General features: G+C 59.4%; 2 protein-coding genes across 2 annotated transcripts in view; both read left to right on the top strand.

The window, feature by feature from the left end:
* Positions 1–7,122: 7,122 nt before the first annotated feature.
* LOC125118168 (melanoma-associated antigen 10-like) lies at positions 7,123–8,029 on the top strand. Its single transcript, XM_047764296.1, has one exon. It carries the CDS (start codon positions 7,123–7,125, stop codon positions 7,912–7,914), a length of 792 nt encoding a protein of 263 aa, XP_047620252.1. The 3' UTR covers positions 7,915–8,029.
* A 7,871-nt stretch (positions 8,030–15,900) lies between these two features.
* The window catches only part of TMEM185A (transmembrane protein 185A), a 34,262-nt gene continuing 32,911 nt past the window's right edge, over positions 15,901–17,251 (top strand). The window contains exon 1 of the mRNA XM_047764957.1: positions 15,901–16,071. Coding sequence (XP_047620913.1) covers positions 16,034–16,071 — 38 coding nt within the window. The 5' untranslated portion in view covers positions 15,901–16,033. The remainder of the gene's footprint in view (positions 16,072–17,251) is intronic.

The raw sequence follows: 17,251 nt of genomic DNA on the forward strand, positions 1-17,251 counted from the left end.
CACTGGCCTGCTCAGAACCTCCCGCACCAAACCGAGGCCACGATTTCCCCGGCCCATCACGCCAGCTGCATTTGCTGAGGACCCAGGACGCGGCAGTGCTGGGCGGGCACTCCCAGTCCTGGTCCCCGCCACTGCTTCCTGGAGGCTGAGACAAGGCCTTGATGTAAATGCACAAACATTCTGAAATATGAGAGTGTTGAAAATGACTCTTTTAAGGAGTTCCCGTCCTGGCTCAGTGGTTAACGAATCCGACTAGGAACCATGAGGTTGGGGGTTTGCTCCCTGGCTTTGCTCAGTGGGTTAAGGATCTGGCGTTGCCGGGAGTTGTGGTGTAGGTCTCAGACGCGGCTCGGATCCCGCGTGGCTGTGGCTCTGGCACAGGCTGGCAGCTACAGCTTCGATTCGACCCTTAGCCTGGGAACCTCCATATGCCGCGGGAAGCGGCCCCAGAAAAGGCAAAAAGCCAAAAAAAAAAAAAAAGACTTTTTGAATCCAAAAATAGTTAAATCACAAGAGTATATTGGTGGGAAGAAACCATTCCACTGATGCGGAAGCTCTCTGGGCTCCAGGCGGTGACCGCCCACCCCAGGGCTGGGCTCCCCCAGAAGCAGGAAGGGCTCCTGAGTGAGTGTGTGATGGAAGCCCTGCCCAGCCCATGTCCATTCAGGGCCCAGGCGAGGACCCGGGCGGCTGCTCCCAGGGGCACAGTCAGAAGGTGGTGTGTGGGTGCTGGGCCTGCTGTCCCCTAGAGGCTCCAGGACAGCCGGGATGCAGAGAGAGCGGGGGACGGGGCACCCAGGAGTCTGGGCGCCTTGGGAGGTGTCCTGGGCTGGTGCCGCCAGAGGGGCCCAGGAGGGGCCCAGACCCCTGGGGGCAGGCGTGGGCGTGCAGCCCAGGGGCGGGCGCTGAGCTTTGAGGCAAGAGCCAGGTGGGGCCCGTGCAGTCCCCTCCCCGCTGCCCTCTTTCCAGGCTCCCAGCTTCTCTTCCATTCTCCTCCCCGCGAGGCTGGGCTGGCCGGGGGGGAGAGGCCAGAGCAGCTGGGGAGCTGGGGGCCGACCCTCCGGGGATGCTGAGGAGGAGCCCCAGGAATCAGGGCCGTTCTCCTCACCCGGGGACAGCACGAAGCGCAGGCCGCGCTGACGCGCCCCCCAGGAGCTCACGTCCTGTGTCTTTGTCCCGGAATGGGAAGTGCCAGCCGCTGGCCCTTTCTGGGCCTGCGCAGGCCTGGAGCACATCCAGCGAGGCGCACTCGTGGCTTGTGGAATTGCCCAGGCCAGGGATGGAACCCGAGCCACAGCGCTGACCCACGCCACGGCTGGGCCAGCGAAGGCTCCTTACCCCACTGCACCCCAGCAGGAACTGCAAGGCAAACCAACACACAGAACCAGAACTACAAACCTTTTCATCAGCGCCGTGGATGCAGACAAAGCCTTCGAAACCTATTCAACACGGGCTCGTGGTCAAACCTTAAAGCAAATAAGGTTGGAAGGGAAATCGCCTCTCCTACAAGTGGCAGCAAATAGCCAACACTGTGAAATACTAGGAGCATTCTTACGAGGGCCAAAGCCTAGGAAAACGCTGTCACCTCTGGTTTTTGAGGCTGCGCCGCCGAAACAGAAAGCCGGAGCCACGGACGGCAGAAGAACTAAGAAGTGCCTATACCGAAAAGAGTGACTACGTGGGGTCACGACAGGATCACCTGCCCAGCAGCTTCAAAGGAATGGGCCATGGAACAGTCACATGAACAAGAGACTTCAGAAAGCCAGTGGCTGGAAGGTCTCCACGGCCAAATCGAGAGCCGTGCCCGGCAAAGCAGGCACTGTTCAGAACAGGTAATAGGAAGTGACTCGATTCAAAAGTGCAATACACTTTAAAAGATACCTGAGAAGAAGCACAAGAACAAAAAATGTTATTTGCATGTAGTCTGCATGGAGGCATTACACAAGTTTAGTGGTAGACTCGGGTTAAAGAGATTCCCAGTAAATCAAGTAGAACCGTGTGTGCTTTGCTGGGGAACAGAATCCGGGGAGCAGGTCGATACTTTTTTTTTTTTTACGATATTACAGAATTACTGCTCTAAATTGATCTGTCAGGATGATAGTCCATCTTGACCTTCTGTCTTTTGTTCTCAAAATAAGCCCTGGAGGGAGTTCCCGTCGTGGCGCAGTGGTTAACGAATCCGACTAGGAACCATGAGGTGGCGGGTTCGGTCCCTGCCCTCGCTCAGTGGGTGAACGATCCGGCGTTGCCGTGAACTGTGGTGTAGGTTGCAGACGCGGCTCGGATCCCGCGTTGCTGTGGCTCTGGTGTAGGCCGGTGGCTACAGCTCCGATTGGACCCCTAGCCTGGGAACCTCCATATGCCGCGGGAGCGGCCCAAGAAATAGCAACAACAACAACAACAACAACAAAAAGGACAAAAGACAAAAAAAAAAGTAAATAAGCCCTGGAGAAATAGAGAAGGGAGAGACTGAATGCCTAAGCCATATCTATAGCTATCTGTAAGTCTATCCGTACATATATCTTTTTATATACGTATAGATCTGTATATCTATCTGTATATCTATATCTGCTTATATATCTGCATATCTATATGTTTTATAGGTATATACCTGTATGTCTATCCATTTATCTCTCTGTATATATCTATCTCAGTGCCTAATCCATATCTAATCTGTATAGACATATATCTGTGTGTATATTAACACTGTATATCTATCTGTATATATATGCATATATGTGTGTTTCTATAGATATATATATGCATATATCCATATATCTTTCTGTGTATACAAATACATATAAATTTATACTTATATCTATATATCTATATATACATATAAATGGAGTTTCCGTCGTGGCGCAGCGGAAACGAATCTGACTAGGAATCATGAGGTTGCGGGTCTGCTCCCTGGCCTTGCTCTGTGCATTAAGGATTTGGCATTGCCGTGAGCTGTGGTGCAGGCCACAGATGTGGCTTGGATCCCACATTGCTGTGGCTGTGGTGTAGGCCGGCAGCTGTAGCTCCCATTAGACCTCTGGCCTGGAAACTTCCATAGGCCACGGGTGCAGCCCTAAAAAAAAAAACAAAAATAAGCCAACAAAAGACCAAAAAATCCCTAACACATATCTATCTGTATATACATCTGTATATATGTTAATACCTGCATATATATCTGTGTATCTATCTGTATAGATATATATATCTGCATATCTATGTGTTTATATAGATATATATCTGCATATCTATCCATATATCTTTCTGCATATATATATCTACTGCCTAACACATATCTATGACTATCTGTACATATATATTAATACCTGCATATATGTCTATACATCTATTTTTATATATCTGTATATCTATCTGTACACTCATATCTGTGTGTGTATATATATATATATATATACCTGCATTATATCTGTATATCTACCTGTATGTATTATCTCTCTGTACATCCGTCTGTATTAATATATATCTGTACCTCTCTCTGTATGTTTATATCTGTCTATCTAAACGCCGACGCCACATCTGTATCGACGGGTAGCCTGCCTAGAGCAGGTGACAGGATGGGGAGGGGAGAAGTTTCAACTTCTGCCTCTGCTCCCTGGTGGAAATTGGGAGCCAGCTGCTCAGGCCACAGGGCAGGGTGGGGACAGGAGGAAGGAGGGGGCGACGGAGGGCAGCAGAGCTTGTGCTCATCACCCATGAAGTCACCGTAGTGGCTGAGGACAGGCCTCTTGGAAATGGCCCGCTTCCACACACAGCAGCGCGGGGCTGGACCAGACCGAGGGAGGGGGGAGCGTCCGGCATCAGAGGGAATCAGGCCGCGGAGGACTTGGGCACATCTTCGGAAACTCGGCCAGAAGCACAGTGTCCCTGGGAGGCTGCCTGAGGCTGCAGAGAATGAGCCTCCGTGCTCTGACCTGCGAACGGTTCGCTCACGTCAGAAGCCCAGGCCCTCGCCCGACGGCCGCGGCTCAGCCTCCTCTGCGCAGACAGGGAATCTTTTCGAACAAAATGTTTCCAACGTGGAGCCGGCGCGTGGAGAGGCGCCGCTGGGAGGCGTGTGTCTTCTCTGGCCCTCCCCCACGTCGGGGGCGCTGCAGCTCCCATCCAGCAGGGGGTCTGGGTGCAGAGCCTCTCTGGGCCTGGGGTGCAGGGGGCAGAGGCTCCGAGCGCACAGCGAGCGAGCTTCTCCCAGCCAGCATCTCCGCGGGGAGGCGGGAGCCGAGCTTGGACCTTAGGCCGTGAGTACTTGGGGGTGGGGCGGGGGCGTGCCTCGTGCCCAGGGGGTCCGGAGGATCCAGCCCTGGGGGACCCCGGGGCTTGCTGTCCCCAGGTGATTCCCCTGACTGCTGGCTGGGAGGTCTGAGGAGGGTGCGGGCCTGGGTCTGGGGGAGGGCCCAGGTCGGCCGAGAGGAAGGCCGACCCCATGGGAGGCAACGGAGGACCAAGGCCCCACGGGATCCTCTCTGCGCTGCGAGACCCCCGTGGGGCTGGCCAGGGTGGGTGCCCCCAGTTCCACCTCAAGGGGACGCGGAGGGGCAGGGCCTGGGTCTCAGGGCAGGAAGCTCGTGTGGGCAGAGGGGGGGGCCCGGGGCCTGAGGGGAGGCAAGGGGAGGGGAGGCAAGGGGAGGGGCGGGGGGGCCTGAGGGGAGCCTGGACCCCCAAACGGGGGTGGGGGTGTCCCAGAGAAGCCCCCGCCCGCAGGTGGCCCTGGGAGCCGCGGGCGGGATGAGCACGTGGCCGCGTGTCCTGACTTCCGTGTCTCAGAGCTACTGGGGACCTGGTACCAAGAGGGGCGGGGCCTCCAGGGGGCCAAGGGGAGGGTCCCGTGGTGTCTAGGTCAAGGTGAGAGCCCTGATGGGGGCCTGGACCCCAAAATTGCGGTGGGGGTGTGCCAGAGAAGCCCCTACCCGCAGGTGGCCCTGGGAGCCGCGGGCGGGATGAGCACGTGGCGGCGCGTCCTGACTTCCGGGTCTCAGAGCGTCTGGGGACCTGGTACCAGCAGGGGCGGCGGCTCCAGGGGGCAGAGGGGACAATCCCGGAGGGAGGACGGAGGGGACCCGGGACCCCAGGCAGAGAGGGCCCTGTGGAGGCCGCAGGGCGGGGTGAGCTCCTGGCGGCGCGTCCTGACGTCCGGGTCTCAGAGCGTCTGGGGACCTGGTACCAAGAGGGGCGGAGCCTCCAGGGGCCAGAGGGGAGGGTCCCGTGGTGCCTAGGTCAAGGTGAGAACCCTGATGGGGGCCTGGACCCCAAAATTGCGGTGGGGGTGTCCCAGAGAGGCCCCCGCCCGCAGGTGGCCCTGGGAGCCGCGGGCGGGATGAGCACGTGGCCGCGTGTCCTGACGTCCGGGTCTCAGAGCATCTGGGGACCTGGTACCAAGAGGGGCGGAGCCTCCAGGGGCCAGAGGGGAGGGTCCCGTGGTGCCTAGGTCAAGGTGAGAGCCCTGATGGGGGCCTGGACCCCAAAATTGCGGTGGGGGTGTCCCAGAGAAGCCCCCGCCCGCAGGTGGCGCTGGGAGCCGCGGGCGGGATGAGCACGTGGCCGCGTGTCCTGACTTCCGGGTCTCAGAGCGTCTGGGGACCTGGTTCCAGGAGGGGCGGGGCCTCCAGGGGGCAATGGGGCGATCCCGGAGGGAGGACGGAGGGGACCTGGGACCCCAGACCAGAGTGGGCCCTGGGGAGGCCGCAGGGCGGGGTGAGCATGTGGCCCCGTGTCCCGACTCCCGGACATCCGGGTCTCCGAGAGCCTGGGGACCGCGTCTCAGGCGCCAGGAGGCGGGGGACCCTCAGGTGGGCCGCGAAAGGGCCCCAGGCCTGCCACGTGCTGCCTGAGTCAAGGTCGGTACCCTGAGGGAGGACTGAGGGGACCCTGGAGCCCAGGTCAGAGGGGACCTCTGAGAAGCCGGCGCTGCCGGGGGCGGGGACGCCCAGGCAGGAGGAGCACACGTGGGGTGCCCCGACTTGCACTTCTGGTCTCAGCGCGATGGGGACCTGGGGGCAGGAGCGGTTCCTCAGGTGGAGACGGGCCAGCCCAGGACCCACGGGGACTTTAGGTGGAGACCCTGGGGGAGGGTGGGGCCCTGGATCCCAGCCCAAGGGGCCCCCTCTCGGCCCCTGCCATCCCTCTGCTCCTGGGTTTCGGGTGCCACCCCCTGATGGCAGCCTTGCACTTGGACCAGGTGAGGGTCCGGGTTGCCCGCCAGGAGGCTGCTGGTGGGCAGAGGGTGGGCCGGGCTCCCTCTGGCAGTGAGGGAGGACCCGAGGGAAGACTGCAGGCCCCTGCTCCCGCAGAGCCGGGACCCACCCTCAGGAGCCCGGGCAGGGAGCCCCCCCCTCCTGCCAGGTCCTGGGGGTGCCAATGCCCCGGCCAGGGGGCAGTCCGGGTCAGCAGAGGTCAGGCCAGATGTGGGGCCCGTCACCCGCTTCCCTTCCTTGCGAGGAATGGCTTTCGAGGAGTTTCCCTCAGACCAGCCGTGGGGAGGATCCCGGCCGGGCTGGGGGGAAAGGGAGCAGCTGCCTGAGCCCGGGGGGTTGGGGGGAGACCACCCACCCGGGACTGGGGGGCCTCCCAGAGTCCCACCCACCCCTCCTACCAGCACTGAGGGCCCCGGGCTGTGCCACGGTCTACACCCGCGGTGCCCCTCCACTCCTCTTACAGAGTCTCCAGGAACCAGAGGTGAAGACCCAGGTGTGAGGCCCGCGTCCTCGTGTCACAGAGCAGGAGGCCCAGGCCGTGCCAGGCATCCAGGTGAGGTGTGGGCCCCGAGTGTGGCCCCGGGGGCTCCCCATCCCAGAGCAGAGGGGACCCCACAAGGCCAAGTCACCCCGCCCCCAGGGAGCCCCGGATCCACACGCTGAGCCGGCTGCACCCTGAGGAGCCACCTTGCATCCCCCTTCAGGGTCACAGGGGACAGGCCGCCCAGGAGGAGGGCCCCTGTGAGGCCCGAGAGCCCCTCTAAGGAGGAGACGTGTAGGGAGGTGGCTGCGGTGCTCAGCCTGGCCCCCCCCCCCCTCTGTCCCAGGCCCAGGGTCCCCATCTGCCACCACTGCACACCTGTCAGCTGTCCTGCCCTGCATCATGCCTGTGGATCAGCTGAGTGATCTCCGCAAGATGGAGGCAGAGCTCCAGGCCCCAGCTCAGCCCCAGACCCTGGCGGAAGCCCAGCCATTAGGGTCCGAGGCGGAGGCCGAGACCCCATCGACCCCATCGCCCTCCTCCTCCTCAGTCCCCCCGCCCTCCTCTGTGGAAGCCGAGGCCTCACTCTGGGATATAAGGCGTGTGATGATGGCTGACCTGGTGGGGTTCCTGCTCCTCAAGTATCGTGCTAAGGAGCCCATCACCAAGGCAGAGTTGCTGGCCGTGGTCCCCAGGGATGCCAAGGACCAGTTCCCTGACGTCTTCTGCCGCGCCTCCGCCTGCATGCTGCTGGCCTTTGGCTTGGATCTGAAGGAGGTGGACCCCGGCGAGCACACCTACGCCCTGGTCCCCACCCTGGGCCTCACCTGGGATGGGGTGCTGAGCGGTCAGGAGCTGAGCCTGCCCAAGACCGGCCTCCTGGTGGTGGTCCTGGTCGTGATTTTCCTGCAGGGCGACTGCTCCCTTGAGGAGGAGGTCTGGGGTGCCCTGGGCAGGATGGGGGTGTGTGCCGGGATGGTGCACTATATCTATGGGGAGCCCAGGGCACTCCTCACCCAGGTGTGGGTGCAGGAGGGGTACCTGGAGTACCGCCAGGTGCCCCACAGCGACCCCGCCCGCTACGAGTTCCTCTGGGGTCCCCGGGCCCACGCGGAGACCAACAAGGTGAAAATCCTGGAGCACCTGCTCAGGGTCAACGGGAGGGTTCCTAGGTCGTGCCGTTTCCTGGCCGAGGAGGCGGTGAGGGAGGAGGAAGAGGAGCCCTGAGCCCGAGGGGCGCCCAGGCTCCTTGCAGGCCAGCAGCTTGTCCAGCAGCTTCGCTCTGTGTTTGAAGAGCGAGCAGGCAGCCTGCCAAGGAGCAGGGGCCGGGCGAGGGGGGCACACGGCGTGGGGCAGCCTTGGGTGCCTTTTCTTTGTGAGCACGTGGGTTTTCAGCCCTGTTTCCTTTAGTCGTGTTTGTAATGCTGTTCCGTTCACTAGAAATCTTGATAAACTTCAGGGTCTAACTTGGCGAACTGTATCAACCACAGGTGTATTGGTACTTACCTCGTTCAAGAGCAAGAGTTTCCTGTTTTAAAAAATATTCAGAAATGTGCCATTTTATTGTGTGGTCCGGAGGAAGATAGCATGGAATTGGAATTCAAATTTTAATTGAAAAATGAAAGTACTTGCAGTAATATCGATGGGGCACATAGGCCCGCCGTCAGGATGGCCAAGCGGTCTAAGGCGCTGCGTTCAGAATTTGCTGAATAAAAGCAAAAGTGGTGAAGTCTTGCTTCTTCTGCTCTTGTCTGTCATTGTGTGAAAGTATAATGTCTGTGTTTAGTGGGATTTGCATTGGTCATTGAAGAAAGCAGAAGATTCATCTTCATCCATAAGACCTCCGCTCACGGGCTCATTTATTCCCAGGCTTTCGCTGACATTCCTTTTTCTTACGTTGTTCTGTTTAATCGAAATCTTAATATATAGTTCAGTGTCTAACTTTGTGAACTACATTCATCACATGTGTATTTGAATTAATCTAGTTGAAGTACAAGAATTTGCTGTTTGTAAGAGAGCTTAGGAAATGTACTATTTTATTTTGTGATCCTGAGCAGGTAACATTGAATTGGGGTTCGAATATTTTTGGAAATATGAAAGTAATTGGCAGTAATATAGATGGGGCCAGGAGAATTAAAAAATGAATTAGAAAATAAAAGCACAATAGTTAATCCTGGCTTCTTATCCCTTCTTGTCTGTCACTGGATAAAAGTCAATTGCATCTAGTTGGGTCTCCATGACTTCTTGGAGAAAGTGGGAGAAAGATTCATCTGAGTAAATAGCTACACTGCATACCCGCGGCGCTGGTTCCTGGGGTGAGGGGGAACCCCCCGACCTCGGGGGCTGGGCTCCCCCAGAAGCAGGAAGGGCTCCTGAGTGAGTGTGTGATGGAAGCCCTGCCCAGCCCATGTCCAATCAGGGCCCAGGCAAGGACCCGGGCGGCTGCTCCCAGGGGCACAGTCAGAAGGTGGTGTGTGGGTGCTGGGCCTGCTGTCCCCTAGAGGCTCCAGGACAGCCGGGATGCAGAGAGGGCGGGGGACGGGGCACCCAGGAGTCTGGGCGCCTTGGGAGGTGTCCTGGGCTGGTGCCGCCAGAGGGGCCCAGGAGGGGCCCAGACCCCTGGGGGCAGGCGTGGGCGTGCAGCCCAGGGGCGGGCGCTGAGCTTCAAGGCAAGAGCCAGGTGGGGCCCATGCATCCCCTCCCCATGAGGCTGGTCCGGCGGGGTGGGGGTGGGGTGGAGAAAGGGGATAGGGATCAGGCCCTGGGTTGTCAACAGGATGCTGCGCTAGGCCTCCAACATCCCGAGATCCAAGTGTGGATTTGGGCAGGAGCCAGGCATGAGGGAGAGCTTCGGGTTCCCTCAGATACACCTTTTGAAGATGCTCATTTCAATCATGGTGGAAGGATGGGGCCCGAGGTCACGTCTGAACTGCCCTGCACTGGCCACTGGTGTGACCTGGTAGCCCTTTCCCTGAGAAGCCACCATCCCCCAGCCACAGCTAAATTCTGCTCTCAACTCCCGCCTCCTTGGCAAAGAGCTGATCTCCTCCCTGGCTCTGGCCTACCATCCTCTGTGGCAAACATTGCTGGCTGCTGCTTTAGGGGCCTTCGTGAGCCAGTAAAGGATCCCAAGTCTTTGCCTGTCCTTGGTCCTTGAGCTGGGGCTGGGCACGGGGGTAGGGCTGAAACAGTGGTGGATGCAGGGTGTGAAGCCAAAGGACATTCACAAGACAGCCTCAGGACACAGGGCCGCATCTGCTCAAACACCCAGAGGGAGGTTTGTCCGAAGCACCCAGGTGGTGTCAGGGTCCACCAGCCCCTGGGCACTGTGCTCTGAACTACAGGCTTGCTGCCTGCCTGACATCCAGTCTGCCCAGCAGAGTGAGCCTGCAGGAGAACGCTGGGTCACCAGGTGAGCTGGGAGAGAAGAGTAGAGAGGCCTGCGGGATGAGGGAGCAGGGCCCAAGCACCCGTGCCCAGGGCCCTTCTCCATCCTCGCACTCTCTGCCATAGACCCCAGCTCTCCTGTAGGGCCTCCTCCTCATCTCCCAGGAGGTGTTGTTTTGTTTGTTTGTTTGTTTGTTTGTTTCTGCTTTTTAGGGCTGCACCTGCGGCATATGGAGGTTCCCAAGCTAGGGGTCCAAACGGAGCTGTGGCCGCCGGCCTACACCACAGCCACAGCAATGCGAGATCTGAGCCGCATCTGAGACCTACGCCACAGCTCACAGCAATGCTGAATCCTTAATCTACTGAGCGAGGCCAAGGATCGAACCTGCAACCTCATGGTTCCTAGTTGGATTTATTTCTGCTGCGCCACGATGGGAACTCCAGGGGACATGTGACTTGAGGGGCTTTGGAAAGTCCACATGGGCAGCGCCCAGTGTCAGGCTCTCAGTTTCCTCATCTCTGGAATCAAGAGCATGAAGACCTTGATAAGAGGCCTTGATAGGACATTCGTTTCCCAGAGCCCCCCAACAGGTCCCACAGCTTTGAGTGGGTGGCTCACTTTTCTGAAGGCTCAATTTCAAAATTCCGGGTGGCAGGGCCGTGCTCCCTCTGATGGCTCTGGAGGAGGGTTTTTCTTGCCTCTTCCATCTTGGGAACGCCTGTGTCCCCACGTGTTCCCTGGTTTATGGCCAGATTACTCCTTTCCCATATGACCGACTTCCCTCTGGGCAGGTCGATGTCCAATTTCCCCTCTTTTTACAAGGGCCCCGGTCCCGTGGGACCAGAGCCACTTCAGTGACCTTATCTTAACTCGACAACATTTGCAAAGACCCTATTTCCCCGTAAGCGGCCCTCGCAGGTTCTGGGGGTAAGCATTTCAGCATGCCTTTTGAGGGCAGAATTCAAACCCCAGCAAATACGGGACAAGGTGTCCCCTGCCTGTGAAATGCCTGACCCGCCGTGGGGGCTCGAAGAGAAGGGGCTGTTATTACTGCGGGTCCGAGATGCCTCCTCCCCCACGTCTGAACATTCCTGAATCTGTGTGTGTCTTATGATCCACATGTACAGTGACTGATGCATTTTTTCCCTTTTCATTGAAAATCTGTGGTCAGATGGATGGTCTGTCTCACACCTGTGCAATCAGGGTAGAACTTGTCCTATGATACGACTCAAAAGGCCTCAGCGTGTCCAGGCCCAGCAGCAGTGCTGGGAAAGTGGTTGCCCTGTCGGCAGATACCACCTGTAGCCACGGGAAACTTGGGAAGCAGAGAACATGGCTCTGGCCGAGGTGGGGAAGGCGGGGTGAGGCACGGAGGAGGGGGAAGTGCCTGCCTGAGGGGCCCTTGGGTGGGTCCGACCCTCACTTTGTGACCCGAGCACTCCCCCAGCACTGTGGTATACCAGGCGGCAGGGGGTGGCTGTGGCGTACACAGGGGAGCCCCACTGGACTGCAGGCAGGCCAGGGCAGGGCAGAGCGTGCTGTCCATGGGGCTGGAGAAAACATCCGAGGTGGTGGCAGGATCCCAGTGTAGACTGGAGACCAGGACAGAGCCGCCTACCTGGCTGACCAGGTATGGAACCGCCTCGTTGAGCCGTCACCTCCCACTGCCTGGCTCTGGGTGCTATGTTTGCACAGAATCCAGCACGGCCTGGGCTGAATCCTGTTCTGATCCAGGGGCCGGTCCGAGAGAAACAGTTCTGTGACACGCTCTCAGCGCACAGACTGGAGGACCTGCCCTCAGGTGGGAGCTTCAGAGACGTCATAGAGGACTCAGCGCACATGGCCTTGTGTTCTGGAAGGCTCCGCCTGCCTCTGACTCGCTGACTTCCGTCCCTTTGCAAGTGGGGTTCCCTCTGCCTGGAATCCTCTTGCTTCTCCTCCTGGCCTGAAACCTTCTGAGATATTCTTTCAGCTTCAGCTCAGCGGTTCTCACGTCTCGGAAGCTCATCACACACAACAGGCATCTTGATTATGTGTATCTGTGTCTTCCCACGGCCTCCCGTGGTGCCTGGCACAAAGCAGATGTTTCAGAATACACGGGGCTGGATGAAGGTGACGAAGGGCTCAAGGTTACAGGCTGCCCCAGCCACCAGGGTGCATTAAGAGAGGGCATGGGGAGGAAGGGGCATCTGATTAGTTAGGGTAGAGGGTCCTGAAGAAAGTGACAGGAAGCCAGCGTGGAAGCACAAAGGGCAAAGGGCAAGCAGTGAGGGGAGACTCAGGGGCAGGGCCGAGGAGAGAGAGGAATAGTGTGGCAGCTGGTTGGTGACCCAAAGCAGGTTCCTTCCTGTCTGCCCCACAGACCTGGTCACATGCGCTCTGCCCAGGCTTTGCAGGCGTGGCTACTGGGAGGAGGGGGCCCAGGAGCCCCCATCTCCACCTGGGAAGCCTTCCTGGAGCCCTGGGCAGCCAGAGAGGTCCCGGGGGGAAGCACAGAGACACCCGGGTGGCTCTGGAGGCCCAGACACAGCCACCCCACTCCTCCAACAGGAAATGGCCCTTGCTCCCTTGGGTGGGAAGCTTGCCTGGGGTGCAGCGCGGGGGGGGGGGGGGGGGGCGCTGCTCCACTGTCTCCCTGGGGCCAAGTGACAAGAGGGCCGGTGCAGCCTTGAAACTCCCCGCTCTCCCTCCTGTCTCAGCAGCTGCAGTTTGCAACCCCCCAGCGAAGCCTCCCTGGCGAGCGGAGGCTCCGTCTGGGCTCCGGAGCAGACGGAAGACAAGGGGCGATGCAGCTGCTAATCCAAGCTGAGCCAGAAGCCCTACCACCTCAGTTCCTTCCATTGCACCCCAGCCACCTCCCCGAGCTCCTCGAGCCCCATCACACGCCTGTCCAGACTCCAGCCACCTCCCAGGGAGCTCTCGGGGACAGAAGGACCATGCCTTTACCAAGTCAGGCTCAAGTAGCCAGAAACAAAGGGCCTTCTCAGGAAGCGGTGGGCGGGGTTACATCTTGTAAGTGGCGTTCTGGGGACTCCAGGGATTTTCTAGCAGTGACATTCAGGCTGCGGCCTTTCGGGAACTCAGGGTGGAGAATTTGGGGCCTGTGGCTGGCACCTCGCATCTCCTGGCTGAAGAAGTTATCAAGCTGGTCCCCCAGGAGCCCTGTGGCAGGCCCACTGGCCTGGCCCGGGACTGGACCCCAGCTGTCCCCCCTCGGCTGCAGCAGTGGTGAAGCTGGTCTGCGCGCTCTGCTGCCGCAGCCCGGGGGAGAAGCCCTGGCACTGCGGAGAGCTGGGCCACAGCCACTGCCCTCCGGGACCCAGGTCCTCCAGGACCCGAGTGTCCAAAGGCACCAGGGAGCTCTCTGTCCGGGCCCTGCTCTTCCGAGGTCTGCCCTCCACCCCGTCACACTGGAGTCAATATGAATGCTGAACTGCACGAGTCACCACCTTCTCAGAAAGGTGGCACAAATCCAAGGTCGTCTTTAAACCCACGGTCCAGATATACACCGAAGCTTCTGGAACACTGGAACATGTGTCAACTCCAGAGCCACACGGATGTGCTTTCTGACTTATTTGGGGGTCATGCCTTTTCAGTCCAGAGCCATTTCTCACGCCTTTGTACGAAGACTGTTGGAAGCTTCTAGTAAAGCGGCCCTGAAATTTGGTGGCCAAGGTTGAATGGTTCAGGGTCTTTCCTCAATGTTTGGGTCACTCACGGGTCTGTCCGCACAGGTCAGTGAAGCTTTGGGCCGCTGTCCGGGGTGGGACACAGCGTGAGGGCTCTGAGGTGGGGAGCCCATGGACAGCACAGTCTCTTGTACTGGATGGAGCGAGGATGAGAGGGTCACCCCGATGCGCTAACTCTTCCTGCCGTGAGAGCACCAGGAGAGAACACGGCTGGGCCCTGGGTGAAGTCAAGGCAGTCCAGGCACTTCGCCTTCTCGAAGACTGAGGACGGGAGGCCTTGGGGTGGCCCAATTCATCCCACTTGTTCCCGTGGACAGGCCTCTAGGCGCCTTTGGCGATTTGTCTTTTCAGAGCAAGAGAGAACGCTGACAGTTGTTTGTGTATCAGCGGCCCCCCAGCCTGGTCATCTCTGGGCGGGCCTGCAGAGCAGTGGTTCAGCCCTGGGACCCCTGGGACCTCACTAAAGTAGTGCCTTCCCTCTGCTTTGGCTCTGGACTCTGAGCAGCCCGCCCGGTCTCTGTCTGTGAAGCTCTTGAAAGGGCCACAGTGTCTGTTACTCAAGTGTCTTAACTGATGAACAATCGCACTCTAATGTCTATTTGGGGTAAGGCCACCGGAAATTAAGGCGGCGCTGGCCAGTCTGGTCCCTACTGGTAAGCACCTCTTTTTTTGCAGAGCGTAGGCTGCAGTTTCAGCAGGACCCCAAGTTGCATCCTCGCTCCTACCTCCTTAGTAGCTGAGCAGCCCAGGAAACACTGCACAAGCTTCCCTGTGCCTCCTCATTTTCTTCTGGATTTAAATGTTCACTAGGAGCCTCCTCAGGGGTAGACACTGGGCTCCACCAGGAGGATGGGCAGGGGAGTGAGACCAAAACTCTGGGACCGGGCTCTGGGGCTCCGGCAGCTAACAAACATGACTCAGGTTACTCATCCTCAAAACCAGCTCATGTAATAATACCCACTCCCCAGTGGGTTCGGGAAGCCTAATGACCACTTGTGAACCGTTTTCAAGTTCTCAGAAGAAAGGTGATACATCATGGCAAACACGACTATCGTAATTGTCATCTTCTCAAGCTGCCCCCACGGCCAACCCTATAAAAGTGCCATTTGTGAAACTCTGCTCCTGTAACCAAGTACAGCTATTATCCATAATGACACTAGACTAACGTCTAAGGTATTGCTGTGCTCATGAAAAGTGCTTAAATCAGCCGGAAGTAAGAAGGCAGACGAGGTCACCTGCCGTGAGCTGCGCTCTCACTCGGCAAGGAAACAGACTCCTCGAGGAGGCAGGCCCTGGAAAGAGCACCAGAGCGCACCACCGTGCTCTGAGCCCCGAGCGTGTGCCGCGCACGATTTCACAACATCTTCCCCAACGAGGTCAGGAAGTAGGTTTTATCATCTCCGTTTTGCAGAGAAGAAAAAATAAATAAATAAATAAGGCTCCAAGACGTTGACCTGCCCAAGAAAAATGAACCTACTAGGTATAAACAGGACAGCTTAGAGTGGAGGAAGAGCAGGGCCAGGCGTGAGGGGACCACAAAGACAGAAGCCAGGGAGTCTCTGAACTAGGTTAGCAAAGGGAGGATGGCTTCCAGATCTCCAGCAGGGGCATCCCGCCTCGTGAACGGGTGGGCTGCCGAGGAAGAGAGGCACCGGGAGGGCAAGGCGGTAGGGAGGGCAGAGCACTCTGGGGCGGGGTAACCCGAGGGAGTCTGGGACGGCTGGCAGGTGTCCGCGCGCTGGCCTGGGCCTTGGGAAGGAAGCAGAGACGCAGCCTTGGGGGTCACTGCCAGACTGGACAGGTGACGCCTGGGAGGACATCGCCAAAAGGCAACCTGTCACCCGTGGCCACTACCCTCCAAGGCTCAGTCCTCGCGGGAGAAACCTCTAGAAGGCAGAGCGGGCCAGGGGCACAGGTGTCCGCCAGGACCTTCCCGCCGGACTCCGGGGCGGGGCGCTCGCTCCCCGCGGGCCTGCGCCGAGGGCCTCCGCCGCCCCCGCCGGCTCCTCCGCCCGGCTCGGGCAGCCGGGACCACGGCGTCGCGCCAGGGCCGGCCGGCCGGGCGGGGCTCGGGCGCATGCGCGGCGGCCGTACGGAAGCCCGGAAGGAGGGGCGGGAGGCGCGGCTCGGGGTCCTCGGGGCGGCGGCGGCGGCGGAGGCGGCGGCGGGGACGCGGCTGGCGCTGGCACCATGAACCCGCTGTAACGCGCAGGCTGCGCGGCGCGGGGGGCGGGGGGAGGCGGAGGACGGCGCTGCGAAGTTCTCCGCCATGAACCTGAGGGGCCTCTTCCAGGACTTCAACCCGAGGTGAGGCGCCGCCCGCACGGCCCCGGGGAGGCGCGGCGGGCGTGATGCTGCGGGGGCCGGCGGGGCGGCCGCGGCGCCGGGCGCCGGCCCGAGCCTCCCCGCGCGTGCGAGCGGCGCTCCGGGGGAACCGATCGGCCTCGGCGCCGGCCCGCGCCCACCTCCCGCGCCCGCCGCGCGATCTAGCCCCTCCGGGCCGCGCCCCGGGCCCCGCGGGAACCCGGTGCCCCTCCGCTGGCCCTCCCTCGTTGCTGTCCCAACTTCCCTGTCTCCGGTCCATCTTCTGGCACCCCGCTGCCTGCCTCGGTTCTCCGCGCCAGGGCTGTTCCACTTGACCCGACACCCCTACACCCCCATCCCAGCTGTTTCCTCCAGTTCCTCTCAGCCCTTGAGGTCTTCCTTGGACGAATGCCCATCCCTTGCTTGTTTGCTTCTTTGTGGAACTGATGTCTGAAACGTTGCTGACTCCTTGGAGTCGGTGTCAGGGTATAGCAGTACCTTACATAATGCCTTTTGAGGGTGAACCTGCCAATTTTCCGTATGCATTTGCTCTTCACCCTAAGTTTATTTGCAGGAAGTGGATGTTGTCCTATTCCCCAGATGGGGGACAGCCAGTGGACAAGGGTGGAAGGAACCCTGGCCAGGGAGTCAAGCATCTGCCCTTGCACTTGCCCAAGTGTTCTGTAACTCCTTCCTTCCCCCAGTCTGTGAGCTCCTGACAGCAGAGACGTTTCCTGCTCCAAGCTCTGGGCCCAGCAGCTCCCGCTCTGTCCGACACAGAGTGGGCACTTAGAAAATGTTTGTGGAACTAAACGGAGCCAGAAGCCCTGGATTGGAGGCCAGGCTGTGTGTAACTGGGTGATTCTCTGCTCATCTGAAAAATAAGGAGTTGGCCAAGCTGATGGCTTAAGTCTAGGACCCTGAAGGGAATGCCTGTCTCCCTTATTTGCTGGTGGAAGCTGTGCACTGGTCACCTTCCGTATGCTACCTCCCGGTGCGGGGTGCTTCAGATGCTGGGAGGTCCAAGCGTGGGAGTGGAGAAGGGCCGGTACATAGACGGTTTACAGCCCCGGGCAGCCTTGTACTGGCAGAGCCCAGTGGAGACCACTGTCTGGGCTGCTTGCGGGAAATGCAGGAAGTCTGGGGGAGAGAGTGAGGATGAGTGCGTGTTGGGCATGCAGTC

The sequence above is a fragment of the Phacochoerus africanus genome, chromosome X (assembly GCF_016906955.1).
Source record: "Phacochoerus africanus isolate WHEZ1 chromosome X, ROS_Pafr_v1, whole genome shotgun sequence".
Taxonomy (NCBI): Eukaryota; Metazoa; Chordata; class Mammalia; order Artiodactyla; family Suidae; genus Phacochoerus; species Phacochoerus africanus.

Excerpts from the sequence above, each read along its gene's own strand:
- LOC125118168 (XM_047764296.1), top strand. The coding sequence starts at position 7,123 with ATGGAGGCAGAGCTCCAGGCCCCAGCTCAGCCCCAGACCCTGGCGGAA.